The sequence below is a fragment of the Rattus norvegicus genome, chromosome 16 (genome assembly GCF_036323735.1).
Source record: "Rattus norvegicus strain BN/NHsdMcwi chromosome 16, GRCr8, whole genome shotgun sequence".
In the NCBI taxonomy this organism is placed as follows: domain Eukaryota; kingdom Metazoa; phylum Chordata; class Mammalia; order Rodentia; family Muridae; genus Rattus; species Rattus norvegicus.
The window spans coordinates 71410500-71435793 of NC_086034.1; the positions used below are offsets into that span (position 1 = coordinate 71410500).

Genomic DNA, 25294 nt, shown 5'->3' on the forward strand with positions numbered 1-25294 from the left:
TTATTTTTAAGTACATTGGTGTTTTGCATACCTTTATGTCTGGAGAGGATGTGTTAGATCCCCTGGAACTGGATCTACAGATAGTTGTAGCTGCCATGTGGGTACTGGGAATTGAACCTGGATCCTCTGGAAGAGCAGCCAGTGCCCTTAACCTCTGAGCCACCTCTCCAACCCCTCTGAAGGTGATTTTAAAGTTGAAGAGTATTATTGTCTCTTTTTTTTTCATTTTTCTTTTTTATAATTTCTTTAAATTAATCATTCCATTCATTTCAATCTCAAATAGTATCCCCCTTCCCATTACCCCTCCACCAACCCCCATCCCACATCCACCCTCCCCTTTGCCTGTATGAGGGTGCTCCCCCACCCACCCTCTCCTGCCCCACTACTCCAGTATCCCCCTACGCTGGGGCATCAAACCTCCCTGGGATGAAGGGACTCCCCCTCCCTTTGCTGTCAGGCAAGGCCATCCTCTGCTACATATGTATCTGGAGCCATGGATCCCTCCAGGTACACTCCTTGGTTGGTGGTCTAGACTCTGAGAGAACTGGGTGGCCAGCCTATGTTGTTCTTCCAATGAGATTGCAGTCCCCCTCGCCTCCTCCAGTCCTTCTGTCAGCTCCCCAGCAGGTTTCCTGAGCTCACTCTGATGGTTGGCGCCAAGCATCCACATCTGCATTGGTCCGTTGCTGGCCAGACCTCTCAAGGAACCACCACACCAAGTTCCTATCAGCAAGCGCCTCTTAACCAAGGCAACAGTGTCAGGTTTGGCTGACTACAACCTGTATTAGTTACTTCCTTGACTACCACAGTAGTATGTTAGACAAGCATATGAATTAATGAAGGAAAGATTTGTTTTGCTTTAAACTGGCTGTAGCCCATCATGGCGGGGGAAGGCATAGCAGCAGGAGCCTGGGGCAGTGAGCCACATTGCCTCCATGATCAGGAAGCAGAGAGACCATGATCCAGGAAATGTGGCTGAATAAGAAACCTCAAGCCCCACCCTTAGAAAACCATTTCTTCTAGCTAGGCCAAATCAGCTGGAAACCAGGTGTTCAGATGCATAACCTAGAGGTTCTTTTCATATTCGAATGACGATAAAAGACTTCAGGGGCCGTTTCTAGGTTACATAAGGTGATCATCATACTGTGGCACATTGTTCTGGATACCTTCAGATACAATAATCTTCAGGTTTGTCTGACTCCCCCTTGCTGCCCAGGGCAGAGGCCATCTTCATGTGCTCCAGTGCAGTGGACTGAACTGATTTCCTGCAGAGCCTTGAGGATCCACATTAGCTGATCTCTGAACATTGTTCGAAGACCATAGCCATGAGCCAAAGATAGAATTCCATTTTTGTTTTCACTGTTATTTTATTGGTATACTGAACAGAACGTATGGTGAAGAAGGAAATACTTGTCAGGTTACAGAGAAATAAGCGTCATCATCATTAAGTGAACTCATTCTAATGCACAATACCACTTACTTCAGAGATAGAACTTTGTACTGGCTGGTTTTGTGTGTCACCTTGACACAAGCTGGAGTTATCACAGAGAAAGGAGCCTCAGTTGTGGAAATGCCTCCATGAGATCCAGCTGTAAGGCATTTTCTCAACGAGTGATCAAGGGTGAGAGGACCCATTGTGGGTGGTGCCCTCCCTGGTCTGGTGGTCTTGGGTTCTACAAGAAAGCAGGCTGAGCAAGCCAGGGGAAGCAAGCCAGTAAGTAACATCCCTCCGTGGCCTCTGCATCAGCTCCTGCTTCCTGACCTGCTTGAGTTCCAGTCCTGACTTCCTTTGGTGATGAACAGCAATGTGGAAGTGTAAGCTGAATAAACCCTTTCCTCCCCAGCTTGCTTCTTGGTCCTGATGTTTGTGCAGGAACAGAAACCCTGACTACGGCAAACTTTGAGACAATCAAAGCACTGTTCTCAACATGGTTCTTTGGAAATTTCAGTGCTCCATGTGTCTAATTAGATACCATCCTTACAGGGTCCAAGACCGTAGATATTATATGTTGGCTGTGTACGTTGGCCACAGGCTGTGCTACCCAGCTTACTACTAGACATGGTGATGGCATCAAACTGTCACCATCTGAATTCACTGATTAATCATAACAATAATGACATGGCAGCCAGAGAGTATGAGTGCTTGTAGGCTGCAAACCAGACTTCCCATTACCTGCTGTGATGTGTTCCAGCCAATGATAAGAAAGCAGTCAGGATCGCTGTTGTCACACTAGACTACGGGAAATTCAAGGGACAAAGGAACAAGTCAGATGACATCTGAAGTAAGAAGACTCAGAAATGAAAAGGTGAGACATTCTCGGTGATAGCAGAGTTAGTCCTCCCATGAAAACCATTGCCAAGGAAGAGACTGAAAAGGATTTCCAAGGCATAGCAAATATGACCCTGCTCCAGGTCCTGTTCTAACACAGTTAACTGCAAAGCCAAGTACGTCTGAGGCAGAATAATCTCGATGAATTGCCTTGTTAAACATGACCATATCACTCTCAAAATGTTCTCATGTAAGAATTATTTCAAGGTGCACATTGAAAGTGATGCCCAGAGCTAGAAATGTTGGGACAGGCCACACAAGAGGAAGCCACATGGATAGCCCAACAAAACACTTCTAGTATCCAGAAGTGCGCATGGGAGTTTCCAAAGAGGGAGGCAACCAAAAGTCCTCCCCAGCTAGGACACCTTTGAACCACATCAATGATGAGCAAGACATGATGACCCTAACGGTGCAGTAGTGGCATGCATACTTTGTTGGTAACCAACAACTCTCTAGTTGGACTTAAGACCCACTCAACAAGAGAAAACAATGCCTAGTGCTGAAAACCTAACTAACAACAGTGCTAGTGAAGTCATGGTTACTGGAGGAGAATCCTAAGACTAATTTTCCAAGCCATCGTCATCTCTAAAACAATCTGCAAACATCTGTCCTTCCACCCACAGAGAAGCGTAGGCCTCACCCTTCATCAAGGAGTCTTCTCTTTACAACAGGCGACGACAGAAAACCACAGCTGATCAAGATGCAGTTGTGAGGCCCAGTCCTGATGGACACATCTACAAAACATTCTCAAGCTGAAAACTCACGGTCTTCGCCAACGAGGGAGGGAGGGTTGTAGATGCCAGAGTGTTGGGGAATTGGGGGGTTTGCTGTGAGACTGTGTCTTCTAGAGCATCAGAAGCCGCATCCATAGTCTCACCAACTCATGCTCAACAAGTGGAGCATGTCTGACTGGATGGGGCGTGGGAGGGATGAGCCTCAACCACACACAAAAACCATAGGTAGCTGAGGAAAGCTGGGGATAGGAGAGGTATTCTTCCCAAGAGAAGAGTAGACCAATAGGTCAGGCAGCGCCAAAGGCTCAGGTCTGAAATCATACATGCAGGTAGTATTATATAGAGTGAACAGGTTATATATAGGAATATAAATGTATATAAAAGACATATATTTATGCAATAACAATGAAAAAAGAGGTCATAAGTTTGAAAGAGTGAGGAGGAATATAAAAAAGGGTTTGGAGGGAAGGTAGAAATATGAATATTATATATATGTATATATATAATTTTTTTACTCTTTAATTTTTTTTTACATTCCAGTCATTGTCCCCCTCCCAGTCCACCCTCTCACAGTTCCTTATTCCATTCCTCTTCATCCAAGAGGATGTTCACCCTACCCCTCACCAGGCCTCCCCTACTCCCTGGGACCTCAAGTCTATTGAGGGTTGGGTGTGTCTTCTCCCACTGAGACCAGACCAGGCAGTCTGCTCCTGTATATGTGTTGGGGGACCTCAAACCAGCTCGTGTATGCTGCCTGGTTGGTGACTCAGTGTCTGAGAGATCTCAGGGGTTCAGGTTAGAGGCTGTTGGTCTTCCTTTGGGGCCACCCTCCTCCTCAGCTTCTTCTAGGCTTTCCCTAATTCAACCACAGGGGTCCCTGACTTCAGTCCAATGGTTGGGTTTATCTGGGTCTGTCTCAGTCAACTGCTTGTTAAATTAAAAAAAACCTTCTAGTTTCTGGTTTAATGAAAATACATTAAATAGGTCTTGTCTACACACTCAGCCCAATTAGACATGTTGGAGGTGTGATGGAGATGTCAAAGACACAGGGAAAGAACTAACCCTCACTAAAACAGAACAATCATGCTCGAAACCATGTAGGGCAAAGAGAAACACCAGAGACAGGGAGGTCTGTAGGGTGGTGTTCTGTGAAGACCGCCTCAGGAGGTGGAAGGTGAGAACGGAGAGCCAAATGATGATGTCAACTCAAGAATGTACATATCTTCCAACACCCACTGATTGGGATCAACTAGACAATTTTGCCCACAGATTTTTCTCCCCATACATATGAAGTTAAAATTTCTATACTTTCCTTTATTTTTTTATTCATGTGTGTGCGTGTGTGTGTGTGTGTGTGTGTGTGTGTGTGTGAGAGAGAGAGAGAGAGAGAGAGAGAGAGAGAGAGAGAGACTGACTCTGTGTGTGCATACACATATACTAGGGCGTTTAGGGAGGTGGTGTTGAAGGATACCTAAATGGAAGTCAGTTCTCTCCTTCCACCAGGCAGGTTATGGGTATTAAACTCAGACCCTCAGGTTTGGGTGACACTGCCTTTACATGCTTGCCCTCTCTCCGCCCTTAAGATTTCCTTGCTTCAACATTATTCTTGGGAATACTCTCCCAGGATCACTGCAATAGGTAAATCCTTACCCTTTTTCTATATTTGGATTTATTAATGTCATCTTCACTTCAGCTGGTAGTAATCATAAGCCAGATGCACACACTGAGGCTTAATCTTTTCTGTATTTGATTCTGTCAGAAAATATTTGTTGTGGGAAATGGATTGTGCTGGTATTTTCCAAACGTAAAGCTAAGTTCAGATCCAAACACTTTTCCTAACATTAATACTGCACTTTTCCTAGCATAATTACATGTCAAATGTGATGTGGAAAGCCAACCTGAAGGAGGGGGAATAATACTACTTGTCCTTTTATCCCCAGGAAGTCATAATTAAGCCTTGATTTTTATCACAATCTGTTTCTGCAAAGTCTACCCTGAGGTAGCCACAGAGCAGACTATAGCGCGCCCCGCCCCCCACTTCTCCACCATGTCCTGCAAGGAATGAAGCTACAGATAGGAACCATGTGGTTAAACACTGAGGAAGTCCCATAGCAAACCTCCAAAAGATAGAGTGTGGGACTGAGGAGAACTTCAAATGTCATCAATCCTTACCTTACTCTACTGATCCACAAGCTAAAAAGTCCTCTAGGAGACAGCTAGTTTAAAGACCACCGCTCACAACATTGGTTAGCCACAAAGCTAGGACCAGAAATCCACATGACCTAGCTCTTATTCCACTGTATTTATTCATTTCTCTAAAAATCCATCTTCCATGCTGGATCGGACAAGAGCTGGGCATACAGTTAGCAGTGAGGTGAGGGAGCTGTGTAGTCTGTGCAAGGAGAGCCTGAGGCAGAGATTCTCCTTCAACTGGCCCACCTCGGTGGGAACTCCAAACCAGGGTTCACACCATTCCCCCCACACAGCTGGGTAAATGCCATTTGAAGAGTCCAAGAAAGATTAGCTAGGGAAGTGTGACCAAGGGTTGAATCCACCATGGGCAGTGAGAGGTTGGTGCAGGATATGGTTGCCAGGGGAGGAAGTATGATCCCCGCAGTCTCAGTGTAGAGACCCCCACTGTGCTATTAGCAAAGGCTCCCACCCTCCCTTAATCACACAGCCTTGTACAGCCAGAAAGGAGCCAGCTACAGAGATGTGGCGTAAGACTGGGACCACACCAAAGTATGCATGCAGCACATTTATTAATAATTAATTAATTAATTAATTAGGACCAGATGTTGGGGGATAGGGTGAGGGAATAGGTCTAGAAGAAGTTACAGGGGACGCATTCGGGATAAATAGGATCAAAATATGTTGTTCATAATTGTCAAAGAATTAAGAAAATATCATTAAAGAATTTAAAAGTATGAAAGAAGAGGAGTCAACCAATTAGTTAATAAACATGGAGAATGGGCCCAGCAATGACAAGAAGTTTTAACAGAAACTTTAAGAGGCAAAGAGAGAAAATGGAGAACAGAAATGGTAAAAGAAATAGGAGAGCTCTGCAGAGTTTGAAGACATTAGTCATCAAGTGCAGAGAGAGGAGATGGAAAGAAAGGAGAGGGGAAGGGGAGGGTGGAGAGATAACAGAAATAAAGATGGATGGATGTCATTCTCTTAGACACGGTATGACATTTCTAAGACTGAAGATGATAAAAGCTTAAGCGGTTTTGGAAGAAAAAAATTACTTACTGTATGTATGCAGTGATAATAATCTAAAAATAAAACCTTAGACTAGGGTTTTTAAAATCTCAGGGATAAACTGCTTAGAAGAACCATGTCTGAAATAAAACAGAGTGCAGGGCTTCACCAATGTGAAGGAACAAACTCCTTTAACAAAACCCAGGAAAGACTCAATAGCAGCAGCAGCAAAGTCAATCTGATAGACACTCCCTGACAGTCCTGGAGGAGCATGAGGTGAGATGTGGAAAGGAGGGAGACACAGGGAGAGGAAGGCGAAGGCAGATGACTCTGTGAAAACCAGTTCTATCTGAAATGGCTCGAATAGGGATGGCCCCCCTAGGTTCCTGTATCCTAGTACTTAGTCATCAGGGCTTGGCACTACTTGAGAAGGACCTAGAGGTGGAGTTTTGCTGGATGAAGTGTGTCACTGGGGATGTGCTTTGGGATTTCAAAAACCCAGGCCAGTCTCTCTCTTCCTGCTGCCTGCAGATCCAGATGTACATGTCTAGCACCGTATCTGCCGAGCGGCACCATGCTTCCCACTGTAATGAAAGTGGACTAAACCTCTGATCTTTTTGCCATGGTCATGGTATCTCTTCACAGTAATAGAACACTGGCTAAGAGGCCTTCCAAAACCACAATCAAAGAATATTCAACACTTTTAATTCCCTAAGAGAAAAAAAAGAGATGTGTGTGAATAAATACAGTTCTACTAGCGAATGGCTGTTTTTCTGGGGTAAGTTATTTTGATGGAACCTTACAGCAAGCTAGAAATCACCCGAGTTCCTACCTGCATTCGAAAAGTTCGCAGGTCAGTGAGCAAACTTCCAGTAACACCTGCCTTAGAGAACTGTCATAGCCATTCAAGGTCATCTTCAATGACCCTATTTGTGGGACACTCGTTGACAAGTGGCAAATTTGACCTGTGTGTGGAGAGTTGTACCTGCGTAATTCCTGAAACTATTGTCAAAATGCGTTCACGCACACTGCTAGAGAAATACCACATAGCCCCAGTGCGTTCAGGGATGAGCAGAGGGAGTAGTTCAGGAACTCCCACATAACAATATAACATGGAGACGTCTCCAAATTGCCCAACTACACCTCTAATGGCAGCCACCATCTCACTAACTCAAACCCACATTCTCTCAGTGCCCTGCAATCACAGAAAGCTCCCAGGACAAGACAAGGGCACCACTACGATTGCATGGCTCTGCTTCCTGTCAGCATGCCAGCCGCTGTCAGTCCTAAGGTGGGATTGTCTCTATGTATGTCTTCTAAATGGGTCCAGAGAGTGGCTCCTAGTGGAAACGATGTATCCACATCTTCAAGGCTGGAATAAAAATCAGAATGGAACCCAACACAGAAGCTATCAGAAAGAGCCACAGGAAGATGCGGTCCAGAACTTGAGCCACAAATTTCCAGTCTTGCACTACCTGCAAAAGAGAAAAAGTCGTTCATTCAAGAGGCTGAGCAGCCTTTCTGAACTCAGTAAGGTTGCTAATAGAGCAATATTTGATTTAGGACACTTCAGTTTCAAAATGTATCTACACATCACTGATGGCGGGAGCTTGGAGTCTATCCGGTGAGGTTATCCATCGCACCGCAAGAAATAGCTTGCAAGGTGCATGTTTAGGAACATTTCTCAACAGTGAAGATGTAAAACAGAAACTCCAGAATTATTTGGATATCTGGAGATATGCTGGTCAAACACAAATAAAAAAAACCTGATTCTATTTTTATACAATGCTTCCTTGTACACCTATAAAACCAATCACAAACTGATGTCTTTTTTTTTCTTACTTTTATTTTTTTACAGTCCAGCATTATTGCCCGCCTCTCAACAAACTGATGTCTTTAAAGCATTTGTAATTAAGTGTCATAGGATTTCCCTCCTACTCCTCAAGTGGGTGTGGCTCCTAGAGATCCGGAAGACAGCACTGAGAAGGAATGACAGGGGTCTGTGGATTCTTTAGTTAGGCAGAAACACTGCAGGAGAATGGGTACCAGCCTGCAGCAGCAGGTCCAGGAAGTAACGAGCTGGGGAAATCTGCAAAAGAACGGAAGCTCACTTTTCAAGGGACAGAGTCGGGTTTCTGCACCAGAGTCTGAAGCTTACAGCAGTTTCACAGAAAGTTTCAATGTATAACCATAAGAAAGGAAACACACTCAATGGGAACCACTCCAGATCTTGAAAGACAGGGAAGGAGTGGGATGCTGATGGAGGGAGGAGAGTACCTTCTGTAATCTAGGGACACACAGTACCATCTTCCTGGGAATCCCGCAGCCTTACTGAGTAGCAGATCCCCCTGAGCCTCATGATAGCTTGCCAGGGGAAACCAAAACACTGTATAGGGAACTGCTAAACAGTCAGGTACTTTGATCAGTATTTTCAACTGCAGTGCCTGTAAATAAGGATTTAGTAAAGATGGGACAGAACAGAACGAGATGACTGCCTACTCACAGGAGGGAGGGGCATGCTGTTCTAAGGTTTCCAAGTCTACAAACAAAACTGTGGCATAACTCACATAAGCAAGATAGAGTAATTTGTTAAAATTAGCATTTTATTGTAGCAATTAGTAATCCCTCAGGTAACGGGGTTCTTAATGGCTGTGATCCTCATGTCTTTGAGTTTTCCAAGTTTTGTGTCCTGGTCATATTAAAAAAAAACCCACTTAAGTGTTTATATTGGTATTTATAAAAGATGTAAAGAAATAAAACAAATTCCTTCCCTGATAGCTGATTTATCCCTGTATGAGCTGATTTTTTTAGTCTCTTTTCAATCAAAATCTGCAATTTTATGAAAAATATGATAAACAGTTACAAGAGAAAGATAAACCAGGCCTAACCTCCGCGGAAGACACAGTAAAATGTAAAGTGTGCTTCCAGAAACGCTTTCATAAGCCTGAAATCCCTTAGACTAATTTCCAAGAAGTTTTCCAGTAAAATGACTTAGCCCTGTCTGCAGGCGGTGTGAAGAGAAAGGCTGCTCTGTCAGGGATTCCTCGTCTCTGTTCTTCAAGGTAAACTCCAGAAAAACAAACTTCTGGCAAGGCAGCATGTTGCATGAAATAGCATGGGTTTGCCCTCAGAACTGCGGTGCCTCTAAATCTTAGGCATTTCCGGTTTTGAGACAAGCTCTCGATCTGTGAACCATGTTGATCTCAAATTGCTGACATTCCCAGCTTCCTGAGTAGCCAGGATCCCAGGATGCACTGGCCCAGCTTCTCCTTGTTTTCTACAATGTGTACACTATGTAACCGGATCCTTTTCCCTCAGTGGCGTATCTGTTACGACTAAATTTATATTACTTTTCAAAGTTTGATTCTTTCTAGTCACTAAACACATTTCTAAACACCGGGTTTAAAAACATCATGACGTGAAGAAGTGAAATTATCACAGACCAGGGTAACCTATTTAAAGGTGTAATTGAGTTCTTGAAAAAGGAATTGAGGCGTTATGATGAGCAGTGCTGAGCCTGCACCGGCTTGTGTTTAGTCACTGTACTTTTGTGAAACTTTTTCTTTAAAAGTTTAACGCTGGAGGGTTGGGGATTTGGCTCAGTGGTAGAGCGCTTGCCTAGCAACCACAAGGCCCTGGGTTCGGTCCCCAGCTCCAGAAAAAAAAAAAAAAAAAAGTTTAACGCTGGGCTGGAGAGATGGCTCAGTGGTTAAGAGCACTGGCTGCTCTTCCAAAGGTCCTGAGTTCAAATCCCAGCAACCACATGGTGGTTTACAACCATCAGCAATGAGATCTGATGCCCTCTTCTGGTGTGTCTGAAGACAGAGACCGTGTACTCATATAAATAAAATAAATAAATCTTTTTTTAAAAAAAAAAAGTTTAACGCTAAAATTCCTCTGATTTGCCAGGCTTGTTCTATGTGGTTTGTTTGCAGAGAATAGCTGGCAGTGCGGTTGTTCACAAGGACCACATTCTGTGGTAACGCACACCACCATGGCTTTCCTGTGCACGCCTCGGTTACACAGCCCTATCACCTCCCGGCACACTCACCTGGCTGATGAAGTGTTCCTTTTTCACATGCCTCGAAATGTATCTGATGGACTCGGAGGCCTTCTCGAGGAAAGCGACCAGAACTCTTTCTCCATCGCTGGCGGGAGTCTGTTTCCTTTTGCCTGAGACTTTCCCCCTCACGGCTGTATCACTCTCCTTTCCATCCGGGAAAGAGAAGCGGTCCATGGGGTCCTTCATGCAAAGCCATCTCGGGAGTCTTTGTAGAAACAGCCTCTTCACCCAGGGGGCCATGGGATGGTACGTTGAGGAAGATCTGTGGTGGACATTAATTACAAAAACCGTGACGATAATAGACAGCGTGACAAAAATCATAATGAAGAGGAGGTACTCGCCAATGAGGGGGATGACCTTCGAAGAGGACGGGATTATTTCTTCAATCACTAAAAGAAACACCGTCAAAGAGACCAAAACGGAGGTGGATAATGAGAGTTTTTCCCCTTCGTCCGAGGGTAGGTAGAACACCAGGACCGTGAGAAAAGACAACCCCAGGCAGGGGATTATCAAAAAGAGCGTGTAAAACAAGGGCAGGCGTCTCAGGACAAAAGAGTAGGTAACAAACGGATAGGAGTAAAAGCCTTCTCTTCTGTTGCCCTTCATCCCCTTTGCGTTGAGTATCTCCCACTCTCCGTTATCAAAAAAGTCTTTCCGGTCAACGTTTTCATTGATTAGAATGAGGTCAACCATGGTACCGTCGTAAGTCCAGGATCCAAACTTCATCGAGCAGTTCTGCCTGTCGAACGGGAAAAATGTGACATCCATGGTGCAGGAACTCTTGTAGCTGGCGGGAGGAGTCCAGCTGACGGTTCCACTGGACTTCACAATGGCCTTGGTCATGAGGGAGCCCTCAAAACGTCCGTCAGCACTGCCATGAAAGTAGTCACTGGTTAGTGGATGGTTGGACACTCACAGGAGGCAATCTACGTGGCTTTCCTTTCCTACCCCAATGTCAAGTCATGCTTTACAAAGAAACCATGTTATGAAGAAACATAGTCAATTGTTCTGCCCAAAGCAGACTTTCTGCATCTGACCAATGCAGTATTAAAGATACTTACTTTTCAAAGAGAACTATGTCCGGCAGCCAGAGCGATTCTGATGGAACCTTTATCGAATTAATTCCACCATATTCTTCCGGATTCCAGCGTAATTTTTGGTCTGTCCATTCCTGCATGAAACAGGTATACAGCAACTTTATTCTGAAAATTCAGTACTGTGGAAGTGAGGCTCTCCCAATTCCTTCAATTTAATTTACCAGCCCATCATTGTGTTACAAAAGGGATTTTCACCCAGATTAGAACTATCTAGGATTCCCTGCAGCTTCTGAATACAGTGTAAGCCAGCCTGAACTTCCACGGGCCCATGTATGAGCCTAATCACAGAGGGCATTGATTCATGCTTGTTTTTTTCCTCTTTTCTCTTAAGAAACAAACAAGAAAGCCCACAGTTATGTGGGAAGGTGCATGTCTCTAGTCCCAGAACTTGGGAAGGTAAGCCTAAGAGGACCTTAAACTCAAACCTGCTTTATACAATGAGACCCTTTCTAAAAAGGAATGGCCATCTCGTTCAGGTCATTCCAGGAGGGCTGTCTATTGAGATTTCTGTCCCCTGACAATAGGAACATATGATCTCGATCTGTTACTGTGAAATGTTCAGTTCTGCTGACCGTCCCCCATGGCACTGTCACTTTTATACAGAGCAAATGGACAGAGACTTAACTTTTATAATTTATCTAAATTGACCTTGTAAACTCCTAATTAGCATTTTAAATTATGTCCCTAATATTCTGGGCCTCCATATGTTCCAGTTTTTTTCTTCAAGCACTAGAAGGGTCCACCCAGTGTGAGGCTTCCTGGAGAACAATGATGCCATCTAGGTCATTAAAAAATCAGGAATTGGCAGATGGGTGGCTTAATTGAATGGTAAAATACTGAAATATGTATGATGCCTTAAAACGTGCAAATCCCTTTCTAAATATTTATTTTATACCCATATCTTTGTGAGGTCTCAACTGTGGTCAATTCGTGGACCCATAACTGTTCAAAGTGTTCAGAACTAGGACTGATCGGTAATAAATTATCTATATCAATCTCCCCAAACCCTGCCACCCCACCTATGGGTCAGGGACCATCACAGAAGAGGGGACAGGAAAAATGTAAGAGCCTGAGGTCAATGTCAACAGTGTCTTCTGGACATGACCGGCGATGCTTTCCTGGACTCATTGTAGCTGTGGTTGTCTGCACAAAATGTGCACAAGAGGAAGCCAGGCACTGTTCCAGTAGAGAAGGAGAAGGGACAGCCAAGCTCCCACCCCACCTGACCCACCTGAGTAGCTATTAACAGTGATGACTGCTAAGGGACAGAGAATCTGTTTTCTTTAGGAGTACAGTTCCTTGCTCCAGTGGATGTCCCACACCCATGCCTCTAATATAGGTATATAGGTACTGCTAACCAAACTCAGGGTTATAGAAAACAGGAGGGATATATATATTATATATAATGAGTGGAGCCTGGAAAGGGTGGGGAAGTGGGAAATGAATATAAATAACACTGTCCACAAGTATGAACTTCTCGGAGAACAAATCTATATTTCACTTTGGATTTAATGTAGGCAGAGAGATGAGGACTCAGTTTGATGTAGAAAAACTGTCCCTCAAGCTGCCTTTTGTATTAGTTCCTGTTATTTTTGGCAAAGCGGCTTACATGGATTTGTTTGGGGCACAAGGGACACATGTCTAGTTAGAGCTGGCATTGTGTTGCTTAAATAAATACTGATTTGTTACTCTTCTAGAATGGGTGGGGGAGGAGCTACTGAGGCACCACTCCTGGCTGGGGGGTCTTTTCTCTGCAGTATGTGGCCATGGTGTATTGCTTATGCCTGATTACCAGTGCACATATGGGCAGCAGTAATTGGATTCAGTGGGAATATATATTATTTATTATGTATTATTATATATTAATATATTATATTATATATTATATTAAATTAAATTATAGTATACATAATATATATACATATATATATATTAAAGAAGACATGTAGTGTGTTGGGGAGGCCAGACAGAGTTGAAGTAGGACGTGAATAGTAGATATGACCAAGACATAAGGCTCCTCCTATATGAAGTCTTCAAAGAATAAAAATAAAATTTTTAAAAAATAAAATAAACTTGATAAATAGTAGGATCTCAGCAAATGTGACATCTCTTTACCTCAAACAAGGAGACACAGCATTTGGGAATTTATAATCTAAAACAGTTAAAAATACTGTATAACTGTGAGAAAGTTCCTTAGAAGACTAGCTACTTAAAAGCCAGACAGACAGCATGTGTGAGATTTTTCTCAGTGCTCTCAGGCTTCTCCCTGATTCCTTACCCCCATTTGTAAGAGCGCACACACTCCCTCCTTGCCTGGCGTCCTTCTGAGAGACTCTTGGAATCATCAGAGGGTCCAACTCTCAGAAGTGTTCACACACAGTAGCATGTTTTGTTTGCTTTCCTTTACTTTCCCCTCATTTGCCATTGAGAAGTCTGTCCCCAATAAAATTCCCCGCCCTGCCCAGCTCTGCCTGCAGAAGGTCACTTAGTCAATGTGGTACCACCTGCTAAGACTTCCCTGTCCCTCCTGTGCCTCTACGACTTACGAAATTTTTTTGGTTTTTTTTATTTTTTTTTATTTTTTTTTAACTTTAGATGCCTGAAGATCTTTATTTCCTCAGAAAAATGTTTCCTTTTCCCCCCCATCTTTATTAAATTGAGTATTTCTTTTAAAACAGTTATTTAAGGTCTCTTTAAAAGCCCGGCTTCACTCACATGCAGGCATCTAAGAGTTAAATCTAGAACTAGGGATGGGGGTGGGGGCTCTGTTTTCTAAAGCCCAAGGTTGCTGCTGCGTGATTAAGACTCACTCGATGATGCTCTTAATGTTTAGCCATGTGAACAGGTGACCTTAATCTGTTACATCCCATCAGAAAATAATTCAGATTTAACTCTTTTGCAAGGTATTTGGGACTGCTCGCGAATGCACTTTCATAAGGTGCCAGCAGGAAGAGCAGGAATTGAGGATTGCTTTACCAGACTTTTACAGATTGCTTTTACAGACTTTTGACCCAATGACAAGGAACAGACCAGACCAAACCACAAGATGGATGGTCTCCATGAGGAGTGGTTTTCTTCCCACCTGAAATTCTGCTGAAAGTGCTCAACCCTATAGGCAGAAAAGGAATTCGGCAGCAAAAGAATTTTAGCTGTGTTTTATGTGTTCCATCATAAAGCTATGAAGTATTTTATCTAAAAAAAAATAAGATAGTTTTTGTATAGGTTTAAATAATGTTGAAAGGGATTTGAATGCAAATGTATCTGAAAGATTTTCTGTGGTCAAATTTTTAATACACCGATATTATTGGAAACCAGCTCCTGCCTAAAGCAACATGACTTTCTTTTTTTAAAAAGATTTTTATGTTTACTTGTGTGTGTGTGTGTGTGTGTGTGTGTGTGTGTGGTGTGTGTGTGTGTGTGTGTGTGTGTGGTGTGTGTGTGTGTGTGTGTGTGTGTGTGTGTGGTGGTGGTGGTAGCGGTGGTGGTGGTGGTGGTGGTGGTGGTGGTGGTGGTGGTGGTGGTGGTGGTGGTGTGTGTGGTGAATGCTACACATATGCAGGTGCCCGCAGAGGCCAGAAGAGATCTGGCTAACTCGTGAGAGTAGCAAGCACCATCTCTTCAGCCCAGTGAATGAGGCTTTCTTTTTTTTAAAAAAAGAGAAAAAAAGGAAAAAAAAAAAAGCCTTTGTTAGCCCAGCTGGTGGTGGTGCAAGCACTCAGGAGACAGAGGCAAGCAGATCTCTGTGAGTTGAAGCCAACCTGGTCTACAGAGCGAGTTCCAGGACAACCAGGGCTGCCCAAAGAAACACCGTCTTGAAAAACAAACCAAAGTAACAGCAACAGCAGCAATAACAAATGCTGCCCCCCTCTGCTCTTAGTGACACTCACCAAACTTGCATTTTCCTGCTGAACTGGCAATGCCTCTGACAACTTCAGAAACCAAAGTCTTTCAAAGCAACGATATTTTAGACCACTAAGAGAGGCGTGGGTGTCTCTACAATGGAAAACAGCTGTGCTTACAACTTAAGGTGAAGGAAGGGAAAGAACGTATCATGTGAAAAATTCTACAAACAAAACTTTATGGAGAGGCTGGCAGAATTAAAGTCTAGTTTTAAAGCATGCCAAGCGACCCTCTTTTTATATACCATGAGTTATATGTCAAACTTTAACATAAACTAGCTGGTAAAATTTGAGAATTCGACTGCTGCTAAGCAGTACGATTCGGGTGGAGCTCAGCCATTTCAGCAGTCTGTTGATTTAAGTGTGTTCTACCTTTGTTTGCCGCGACTCAATAAACATTTTTATCATATACAAAATGCACTTGTTCTTCAGAAGAGGGTTTTATTGACACTTATCACCTCTCTCCCTGTCTCTGTCTGTCTCTGTCTGTCTCTCTGTCTCTCTATCTCTGTCTCTCTCTCTCTCTCACACACACACACACACACACACACAGAGAGAGAGAAAGAGAGAGACAGAGATAGAGAGACAGAGAGAGCGCCATGGGGACAGACTTTTGACCCAATGACAAGGAACAGACCAGACCAAACCACAAGATGGATGGTAAACAATATCTTCAGAGAAAATTGTTTAGAGACAAAGGGGGAAAACTATCAGACTCAAAATGAAATAAATCATACTGGGCTGGTGCTCCAAGCCTGTAATCCCAACATGTGGGGAACAGAAGGGTCATAAGCTGGAGACCACTGAGCTGCCTTGCCTCAAAGCCAAGAGCAACGCCTGATGGTGTTGCTTGTGTCCTGAGGGAGCTGTACGTAAAACCTCGCCACTGACCTCTTCAGGTCCTGAATCCCAACAGATGCTTGCTAGTGTGGGTTTGTCTAAGAACCCCCTAAATCTTCTTGAACAAAAAGGAGTAAAGGATGAAACGATTTCAGAAACGCTGTGCAAAGAGAACTGAGGCAAGCCCCGGGGGGAGTATTTCCAAGTCAGAGTAATTGCTCTTACTTTCTGCCCTCCAGCAGCAAGATCAATAACGGGGACAGAGATGTAAAAAGAAGCAGCTGCGGGGACTTAGCTTGGGGATGTCATCGTGTCACAGAATGTGCCACGTTAAAGGGTACTGAGCGCAGTGGTGGTCCCCAGCACTATGAACTCCCCGCCAGAGACTAACTCACGCAAGCTGCAGACGGCGCTAGGAAAGAGATGGTATAGGCATCCCGAGGAGAAGATGCTTGCAGCTGAAAAGGGACGGATGGGGAGTCAGGGCGTGGCTGGCGGGGCAGGTTAGGGAGACCGTGGTGGAGTAGTGTGCGGGAAGGTGCTGGGAAACAGTGAAGTCAGGCGAATGGATGGAAATGCGTTTGGACCTTGAATATGATGGTGCAGAATCTGAGGGGTCATGACAGTGTCCTTCCTCGTGTGGTTTCAGCAAGTCTGTTGATAAGATATTTATGGTTCCCGGGGATTTGATTACTCGCTGAAAGTTCAAAGAAGAAAGACACACGAGTCTGCAAAATAAAATCAATAGGATAAAAATAGGTCCAGCTAGAGGGAGCCCTGTACGTGGGACAGCTAGACTTTGAAAAGGTCAATGGCTGGGAGGAGACCTAGACTGGGAGGCTAGTATGGGAAGCAAAGGATGCTTGGACAGAGTTTCTACTGGTTAGCTTAGGTGTGAGAGCTTTGTGAAGTCTTGGGAATTGTTGGGAAGACCGCCCATGTGATTCAAAAAACCTACTCCTACCTGGTCTGTGGGGCTTGCGTTTGACCTTGACACCCATGTTAGATATCTGCTCTTCTTTTGAGCATCCCCTGACTTTCCTCCCCATCTCCATGCTACTGTCATGTAATCACGGGCTTTATACAAACCTATTAATGATGCTCATCACTTTACAGCAACTAACCCTCTGCTGTCTCCTTAAAGACAGGGCTGCCCCTCCTCATTCTACCAATATCTTGCACAATACCTGTCACTTAGCAGACTCTCATAGTGTCGAAACTTTATCAGTCATCACCTGCAGTGTCACCCCCTGCCCCATGCTGTCCCATCCCTGAGAAACAGTACCACAGGAAGATGCGTGCCCACACAGTAACAGGGCTACTCTCCGTGCTCACCGCTGAAGTTAAGCCCTTGCATTCCTAAATCTTCCCCTAAGGATTCCGCATGTTTTCTGGAGTACTTCCAGATGGCAGTGTGTGTAAATAAAGAGTACTGTCAGTGTCTGGACTGGCTAGCAGACACAGCCTGGGACAGGTCCTTACCTGCTTCAGCCACACATTTGTCGTCATCAGCTGATTCTTTTCATCCTAAGAAAGAGACAGTTAAAAAAGGCCCAACATTAAACAGAGTCTCCTGGAGGCACCAGGGTAGCTGCACAAATTCTCTAAAAGCAGTTGCAAAGGTGTGCATAGAACCTGTGTGAGCCCAAAGCACACCAAACCCCAGTGTCGAGGTGGACACGGGCAGGAAATTCCACTCCTAGCTGTGGAACTATTGCACATTGTTAGCTTGTGGGAGATGAGGGGGACGCTTTTCTCCGAAAGGGTACCTCTGGTTAAACCACCCATGACGCACATGTCCAAGAATATTTAGGCATCAGAAACTGGTGTTGGGGCATTCATTTTTGAGGGTTTAGCGTTGGGTGCACAGGGAGGGAGGTGAATCTGAGGATGGATGAGAGGAGTATCAAAGTAACTTGTTTGAAGCTCTCAAAAAATTAATAAAAACATTTTAATAGTTGGCAGTTTAAAAAGGGAGAAAGTGGGGATTCCCAACCTTGCTGATCCCGGCCCACAGCTCAGTGCTCCCGAACCCTGTGGGAGAGAAAGCTCACTGCCTGGACAGGTGAGCACTCCTGAGACTGCAGAACAGAAGAAACCACCAACACTGCCCACCCCTGCCCACATCCCTGGCCCAAGAGGAAACTGTATAAGGCCTCTGGAATCCCGTAGATAAGGACACTGGAGCAGCAGGTCCCCTACGTCTGAGACACCGCCGGAACCTGAAGGTACCTACCAGATAAACAGTTCTCTGCACCCAAATCCCGAGGGAGGGAGAGCTAAACCTTATGAGAGGCAGACACGCCTGGGAAACCAGAAGAGACTACACTCTGCCCACATTTCTGACTCCAGAGGAAAACAACAAACGCCATCTGGGACCCTGGTGCACGGGGGCTCCTGGAAAGCTCGTCCCAGGTCCTCCTGGTTGCTGCCCTCATGGAGAGTTCATAAGCAACACTCCACGAGCAAACTTGAGCCTCAGGACCACAGGTAAGACCAACTTTTCTGCTCCAAGCGACCTGCCTGGTGAATTAGGACACAGGCCCACAGGAACACCTGAAGACCTGTAGATAGGAAAAACTACATGCCCGAAAGCAGAACACTCTGTTCCCATAACTGGCTGAAAGAAAAGAGGAAATCAGGTCTACAGCACTTCTGACACACAGGCTTATAGGACAGTCTAGCCACTATCAGAAATAGCAAAACAAAGCAACACTAGAGATAATCTGATGGTGAGAGGCAAGCGCAGGAACCCAAGCAACAGAAACCAAGACTACATGGCATCATCGGAGCCCAATTATCCCACCAAAGCAAACACGGAATATCCAAACACACCAGAAAAACAAGATCTAGTTTCAAAATCATATTTGATCATGATGCTGGAGGACTTCAAGAAAGACGTGAAGAACTCCCTTAGAGAAACCCAGGAAAACATAAATAAACAAGGAGAAGCCTACAGAGAGGAATCACAAAAATCCCTGAAAGAATTCCAGGAAAACAAAATCAAACAGTTGAAGGAATTAAAAATGGAAATAGAAGCAGTCAAGAAAGAACACATGGAAACAACCTTGGATATAGAAAACCAAAGGAAGAGACAAGGAGCCATAGATACAAGCATCACCAACAGAATACAAGAGATAGAAGAGAGAATCTCAGGAGCAGAAGATTCCATAGATATCATCGACTCAACTGTCAAAGATAATGTAAAGTGGAAAAAGCTACTGGTCCAAAACATACAGGAAATCCAGTATTCAATGAGAAGATCAAACCTAAAGATAATAGGTATAGAAGAGAGTGAAGACTCCCAGCTCAAAGGACCAGTAAATAACTTCAACAAAATCATAGAAGAAAACTTGCCTAACCTAAAGAAAGAGATGCCCATAAGCATACAAGAAGCCTACAGAACTCCAAATAGATTGGACCAGAAAAGAAACTCCTCCTGTCACATTATAGTCAAAACACCAAATGCACAAAATAAAGAAAGAATATTAAAAGCAGTAAGGGAAAAAGGTCAAGTAACATATAAAGGCAGACCTATCAGAATCAGACCAGTCTTCTCGCCAGAGACTATGAAAGCCAGAAGATCCTGGACAGATGTCATACAGACCCTAAGAGAACACAAATGCCAGCCCAGGTTACTGTCTCCTGCAAAACTCTCAATTAACATAGATGGAGAAATCAAGATATTCCATGACAAAACCAAATTTACACAATATCTTTATACAAATCCAGCGCTACAAAGGATAATAAATGGTAAAGCCCAACATAAGGAGGCAAGCTACACCCTAGAAAAAGCAAGAAACTAATCGTCTTGGCAACAAAACAAAGAGAAGAAAAGCACACAAACATAACCTCACATCCAAATATGAATATACCAGGAAGCAATAATCACTTCCTTACTATCTCTCAACATCAGTGGTCTCAACTCCCCAATAAAAAGACATAGATTAACAAACTGGATACGCAATGAGGACCCTGCATTCTGCTGCCTACAGGAAACACACCTCAGAGACAAAGACAGACACTACCTCATAGTGAAAGGCTGGAAAACAACTTTCAAAGCAAATGGTCTGAAGAAGCAAGCTAGAGTAGCCATTCTAATATCAAATAAATTCAATTTTCAACTAAAAGTCATCAAAAAAGATAAGGAAGGACACTTCATATTCATCAAAGGAAAAATCCACCGAGATGAACTCTCAATCCTAAATATCTATGCCCCAAATACAAGAGCACCTACATACATAAAAGAAACCTTACTAAAGCTCAAAACACACATTGCACCTCACACAATAGTAGTAGGAGATTTCAACACCCCACTCTCATCAATGGACAGATCATGGAAACAGGAATTAAACAGAGACATAGAAAAACTAAGAAAAGTCATGAACCACATGGACTTAACAGATATTTTTAGAACATTCTATCCTAAAGCAAAAAGATATACCTTCTTCTCACCACCTCATGGTACTTTCTCCAAAATTGACCATATAATTGGTCAAAAAACGGGCCTCAACTGGTACAGAAAGATAGAAATAATCCCATGCGTGCTATCAGACCACCACGGCCTAAAACTGGTCTTCAATAACAATAAGGGAAGAATGCCCACATATATGTGGAAGTTGAACAATGCTCTACTCAACGATAACCTGGTCAAGGAAGAAATAAAGAAAAAAATGAAAGACTTCTTAGAATTTAACGAAAATGAAGGCACAACATACCCAAACTTATGGGACACAATGAAAGCTGTGCTAAGAGGAAAACTCATAGCTCTGAGTGCCTGCAGAAAGAAACAGGAGAGAGCATATGTCACCAGCTTGACAGCACACCTAAAAGCTCTAGAACAAAAAGAAGCAAATACACCCAGGAGGAGTAGAAGGCAGGAAATAATCAAACTCAGAGCTGAAACCAACCAAGTAGAAAAAAAAAGGACGATAGAAAGAATCAACAGAACCAAAAGTTGGTCCTTTGAGAAAATCAACAAGATAGATAAACCCTTAGCCAGACTAATGGGAGGACACAGAGACTGTGTCCAAATTAACAAAATCAGAAATGAAAAGGGAGACATAACTACAGGTTCAGAGGAAATTCAAAAAATCATCAGATCTTACTACAAAAGCCTATATTCAACAAAACTTGAAAATCTGCAGGAAATGGACAATTTCCTAGACAGATACCAGGTACCGAAGTTATATCAGGAACAGATAAAACAGTTAAACAACCCCATAACTCCTAACGAAATAAAAGCAGTCATTAAAGGTCTCCCAACCAAAAAGAGCTCAGGTCCAGACAGATTAAGTGCAGAATTCTATCAGACCTTCATAGAAGACCTCATACCAATATTATCCAAACTATTCCACAAAATTGAAACAGATGGATCACTACCGAATTCCTTCTATGAAGCCACAATTACTCTTATACCTAAACCACACAAAGACCCAACAAAGAAAGAGAACTTCAGACCAATTTCCCTTATGAATACCGATGTAAAAATACTCAATAAAATTCTGGCAAACCGAATCCAAGAGCACATCAAAACAATCATCCACCATGATCAACTAGGCTTCATCCCAGGCATGCAGGGATGGTTTAATATAGGGAAAACCATCAACGTGATCCATTATATAAACAAACTGAAAGAACAAAACCACATGATCATTTCATTAGATGCTGAGAAAACATTTGACAAAATTCAACACCCCTTCATGATAAAAGTCCTGGAAAGAATAGGAATTCAAGGCCCATACCTAAACATAGTAAAAGCCATATACAGCAAACCAGTTGCTAACATTAAACTAAATGGAGAGAAACTTGAAGCAATCCCACTAAAATCAGGGACTAGACAAGGCTGCCCACTCTCTCCCTACTTATTCAATATAGTTCTTGAAGTTCTAGCCAGAGCAATCAGACAACAAAAGGAGATCAGGGGGATACAGATTGGAAAAGAAGAAGTCAAAATATCACTATTTGCAGATGATATGATAGTATATTTAAGTGATCCCAAAAGTTCCACCAGCGAACTACTAAAGCTGATAAACAACTTTAGCAAGTGGCTGGGTATAAAATTAACTCAAACAAATCAGTAGCCTTCCTCTACACAAAAGAGAAACAAGCCGAGAAAGAAATTAGGGAAATGACACCCTTCATAATAGACCCAAATAATATAGAGTACCTCGGAGTGACTTTAACCAAGCAAGTAAAAGATCTGTACAATAAGAACTTCAAGACACTGAAGAAGGAAATTGAAGAAGACCTCAGAAGATGGAAAGATCTCCCATGCTCATGGATTGGCAGGACTAATATAGTAAAAATGGCCATTTTACTAAAAGCGATCTACAGATTCAATGCAATCCCCATCAAAATACCAATCCAATTCTTCATAGGGTTAGACAGAACAATTTGCAAATTCATCTGGAATAACAAAAAACCCAGGATAGCTAAAGCTATCCTCAACAATAAAAGGACTTCAGGGGGAATCACTATCCCTGAACTCAAGCAGTATTACAGAGCAATAGTGATAAAAACTGCATGGTATTGGTACAGAGACAGACAGATAGACCAATGGAACAGAATTGAAGACCCAGAAATGAACCCACACACCTATGGTCACTTGATTTTTGACAAAGGAGCCAAAACCATCCAATGGAAAAAATATAGCATTTTCAGCAAATGGTGCTGGTTCAACTGGAGGCCAACATTTAGAAGAATGCAGATCGATCCATGTTTATCACCCTGTACAAAGCTTAAGTCAAAGTGGATCAAGGACCTCCACATCAAACCAGATACACTCAAACTAATAGAAGAAAAAGTGGGGAAGCATCTCGAACACATGGGGACTGGAAAAAATTTCCTGAACAAAACACCAATGGCTTATGCTCTAAGATCAAGAATCGACAAATGGGATCTCATAAAACTTCAAAGCTTCTGTAAGGCAAAGGACACTGTGGTTAGGACAAAATGGCAAGTAACAGATTGGGAAAAGATCTTTACCAATCCTACAACAGATAGAGGCCTTATATCCAAAATATACAAAGAACTCAAGAAGTTAGACCGAAGGGAGACAAATAACCCTATTAAAAAATGGGTTTCAACCCATAAAGAAGGGGAGGGGGGAGGGGGATGTTTGCCCGGAAACCAGGAAAGGGAATAACACTCGAAATGTATATAAGAAATACTCAAGTTAATAAAAAAAATGGGGTTCAGAACTAAACAAAGAATTCACAGCTGAGGAATGCCGAATGGCGGAGAAACACCTAAAGAAATGTTCAACATCTTTAGTCATAAGGGAAATGCAAATCAAAACAACCCTGAGATTTCACCTCACACCAGTGAGAATGGCTAAGATCAAAAACTCAGGTGACAGCAGATGCTGGCAAGTATGTGGAGAAAGAGGAACACTCCTCCATTGTTGGTGGGATTGCAGACTAGTACAACCATTCTGGAAATCAGTCTGGAGGTTCCTCAGAAAATTGGACATTGAACTACCTGAGGACCCAGCTATACCTCTCTTGGGCATATACCCAAAAGATGCCCCAACATATAACAAAGACACATGCTCCACTATGTTCATTGCAGCCTTATTTATAATAGACAGAAGCTGGAAAGAACCCAGATGCCCTTCAACAGAGGAATGGATACAGAAAATGTGGTACATCTACACAATGGACTATTACTCAGCTATCAAAAACAACGACTTTATGAAATTCGTAGGCAAATGGTTAGAACTGGAAAATATCATCCTGAGTGAGGTAACCCAATCACAGAAAAACACACATGGTATGCACTCATTGATAAGTGGCTATTAGCCCAAATGCTTGAATTACCCTAGATGCCTAGAACACATGAAACTCAAGACGGATGATCAAAATGTGAATGCTTCACTCCTTCTTTAAAAGGGGAACAAGAATACCTTGGCAGGGAATAGAGAGGCAAAGATTAAAATAGAGATAGAGGGAACACCATTCAGAGCCTGCCCCACATGTGGCCCATACATATACAGCCATCCAATTAGACAAGATGGATGAAGCAAAGAAGTGCAGGCCGACAGGAGCCAGATGTAGATCTCTCCTGAGAGACACAGCCAGAATACAGCAAATACAGAGGCGAATGCCAGCAGCAAACCACTGAACTGAGAACGGGACCCCCGTTGAAGGAATCAGAGAAAGGACTGGAAGAGCTCGAAGGGGCTCGAGACCCCATATGAACAACAATGCCAACCAACCAGAGCTTCCAGGGACTAAGCCACTACCTAAAGACTATACATGGACTGACCCTGGGCTCCAACCTCATAGGTAGCAATGAATAGCCTAGTAAGAGCACCAGTGGAAGGGGAAGACCTTGGTCCCTCCAAGATTGAACCCACAGTGAACATGATTGTTGGGGGGAGGGTGGTAATGGGGGGAGGATGGGGAGGGGAACACCCATAGAGAAGGGGAGGGGGTGGGGTTAGGGGGATGTTGGCCTGGAAACCGGGAAAGGGAACAACATTCGAAATGTAAATAAGAAATACTCCGGGTTGGGGACTTAGCTCAGTGGTAGAGCGCTTGCCTAGGAAGCGCAAGGCCCTGCGTTCGGTCCCCAGCTCCGAAGAAAAGAGAACCAAAAAAAAAAAAAAAAAAGAAATACTCAAGTTAATTTAAAAAAATAATAAAACGACACCCTTCATAATAGACCCAAATAATATAAAGTACCTCGGTGTGACTTTAACAAAGCAAGTAAAAGATCTGTACAATAAGAACTTCAAGACACTGAAGAAGGAAATTGAAGAAGACCTCAGAAGATGGAAAGATCTCCCATGCTCATGGATTGGCAGGATTAATATAGTAAAAATGGCCATTTTACTAAAAGCGATCTACAGATTCAATGCAATCCCCATCAAAATACCAATCCAATTCTTCAAAGAGTTAGACAGAACAATTTGCAAATTCATCTGGAATAACAAAAAACCCAGGATAGCTAAAGCTATCCTCAACAATAAAAGGACTTCAGGGGGAATCACTATCCCTGAACTCAAGCAGTATTACAGAGCAATAGTGATAAAAACTGCATGGTATTGGTACAGAGACAGACAGATAGACAAATGGAACAGAATTGAAGACCCAGAAATGAACCCACACACCTATGGTCACTTGATT

At 43.2% G+C, this 25294-nt stretch overlaps 1 protein-coding gene across 3 annotated transcripts in view; it reads right to left on the reverse strand.

Annotated features, from left to right (window-relative positions):
* Positions 1-1347: 1347 nt before the first annotated feature.
* Chrnb3 (cholinergic receptor nicotinic beta 3 subunit) overlaps positions 1348-25294 on the reverse strand; it is a 42379-nt gene continuing 18432 nt past the window's right edge. The window contains exons 2-6 of one of the 3 annotated variants that reach the window (XM_039094178.2): positions 17646-17690; positions 15312-15417; positions 11389-11498; positions 10316-11198; positions 1348-7739 (exon numbers count right to left, since the gene is read on the reverse strand). In XM_039094178.2, the coding sequence (XP_038950106.1) occupies positions 7605-7739; positions 10316-11170 (990 nt within the window). In that variant the 5' untranslated portion in view covers positions 11171-11198; positions 11389-11498; positions 15312-15417; positions 17646-17690 and the 3' untranslated portion in view covers positions 1348-7604. The remainder of the gene's footprint in view (positions 7740-10315; positions 11199-11388; positions 11499-15311; positions 15418-17645; positions 17691-25294) is intronic. The other 2 variants (XM_039094179.2, NM_133597.2) reach the window with 2 other exon arrangements.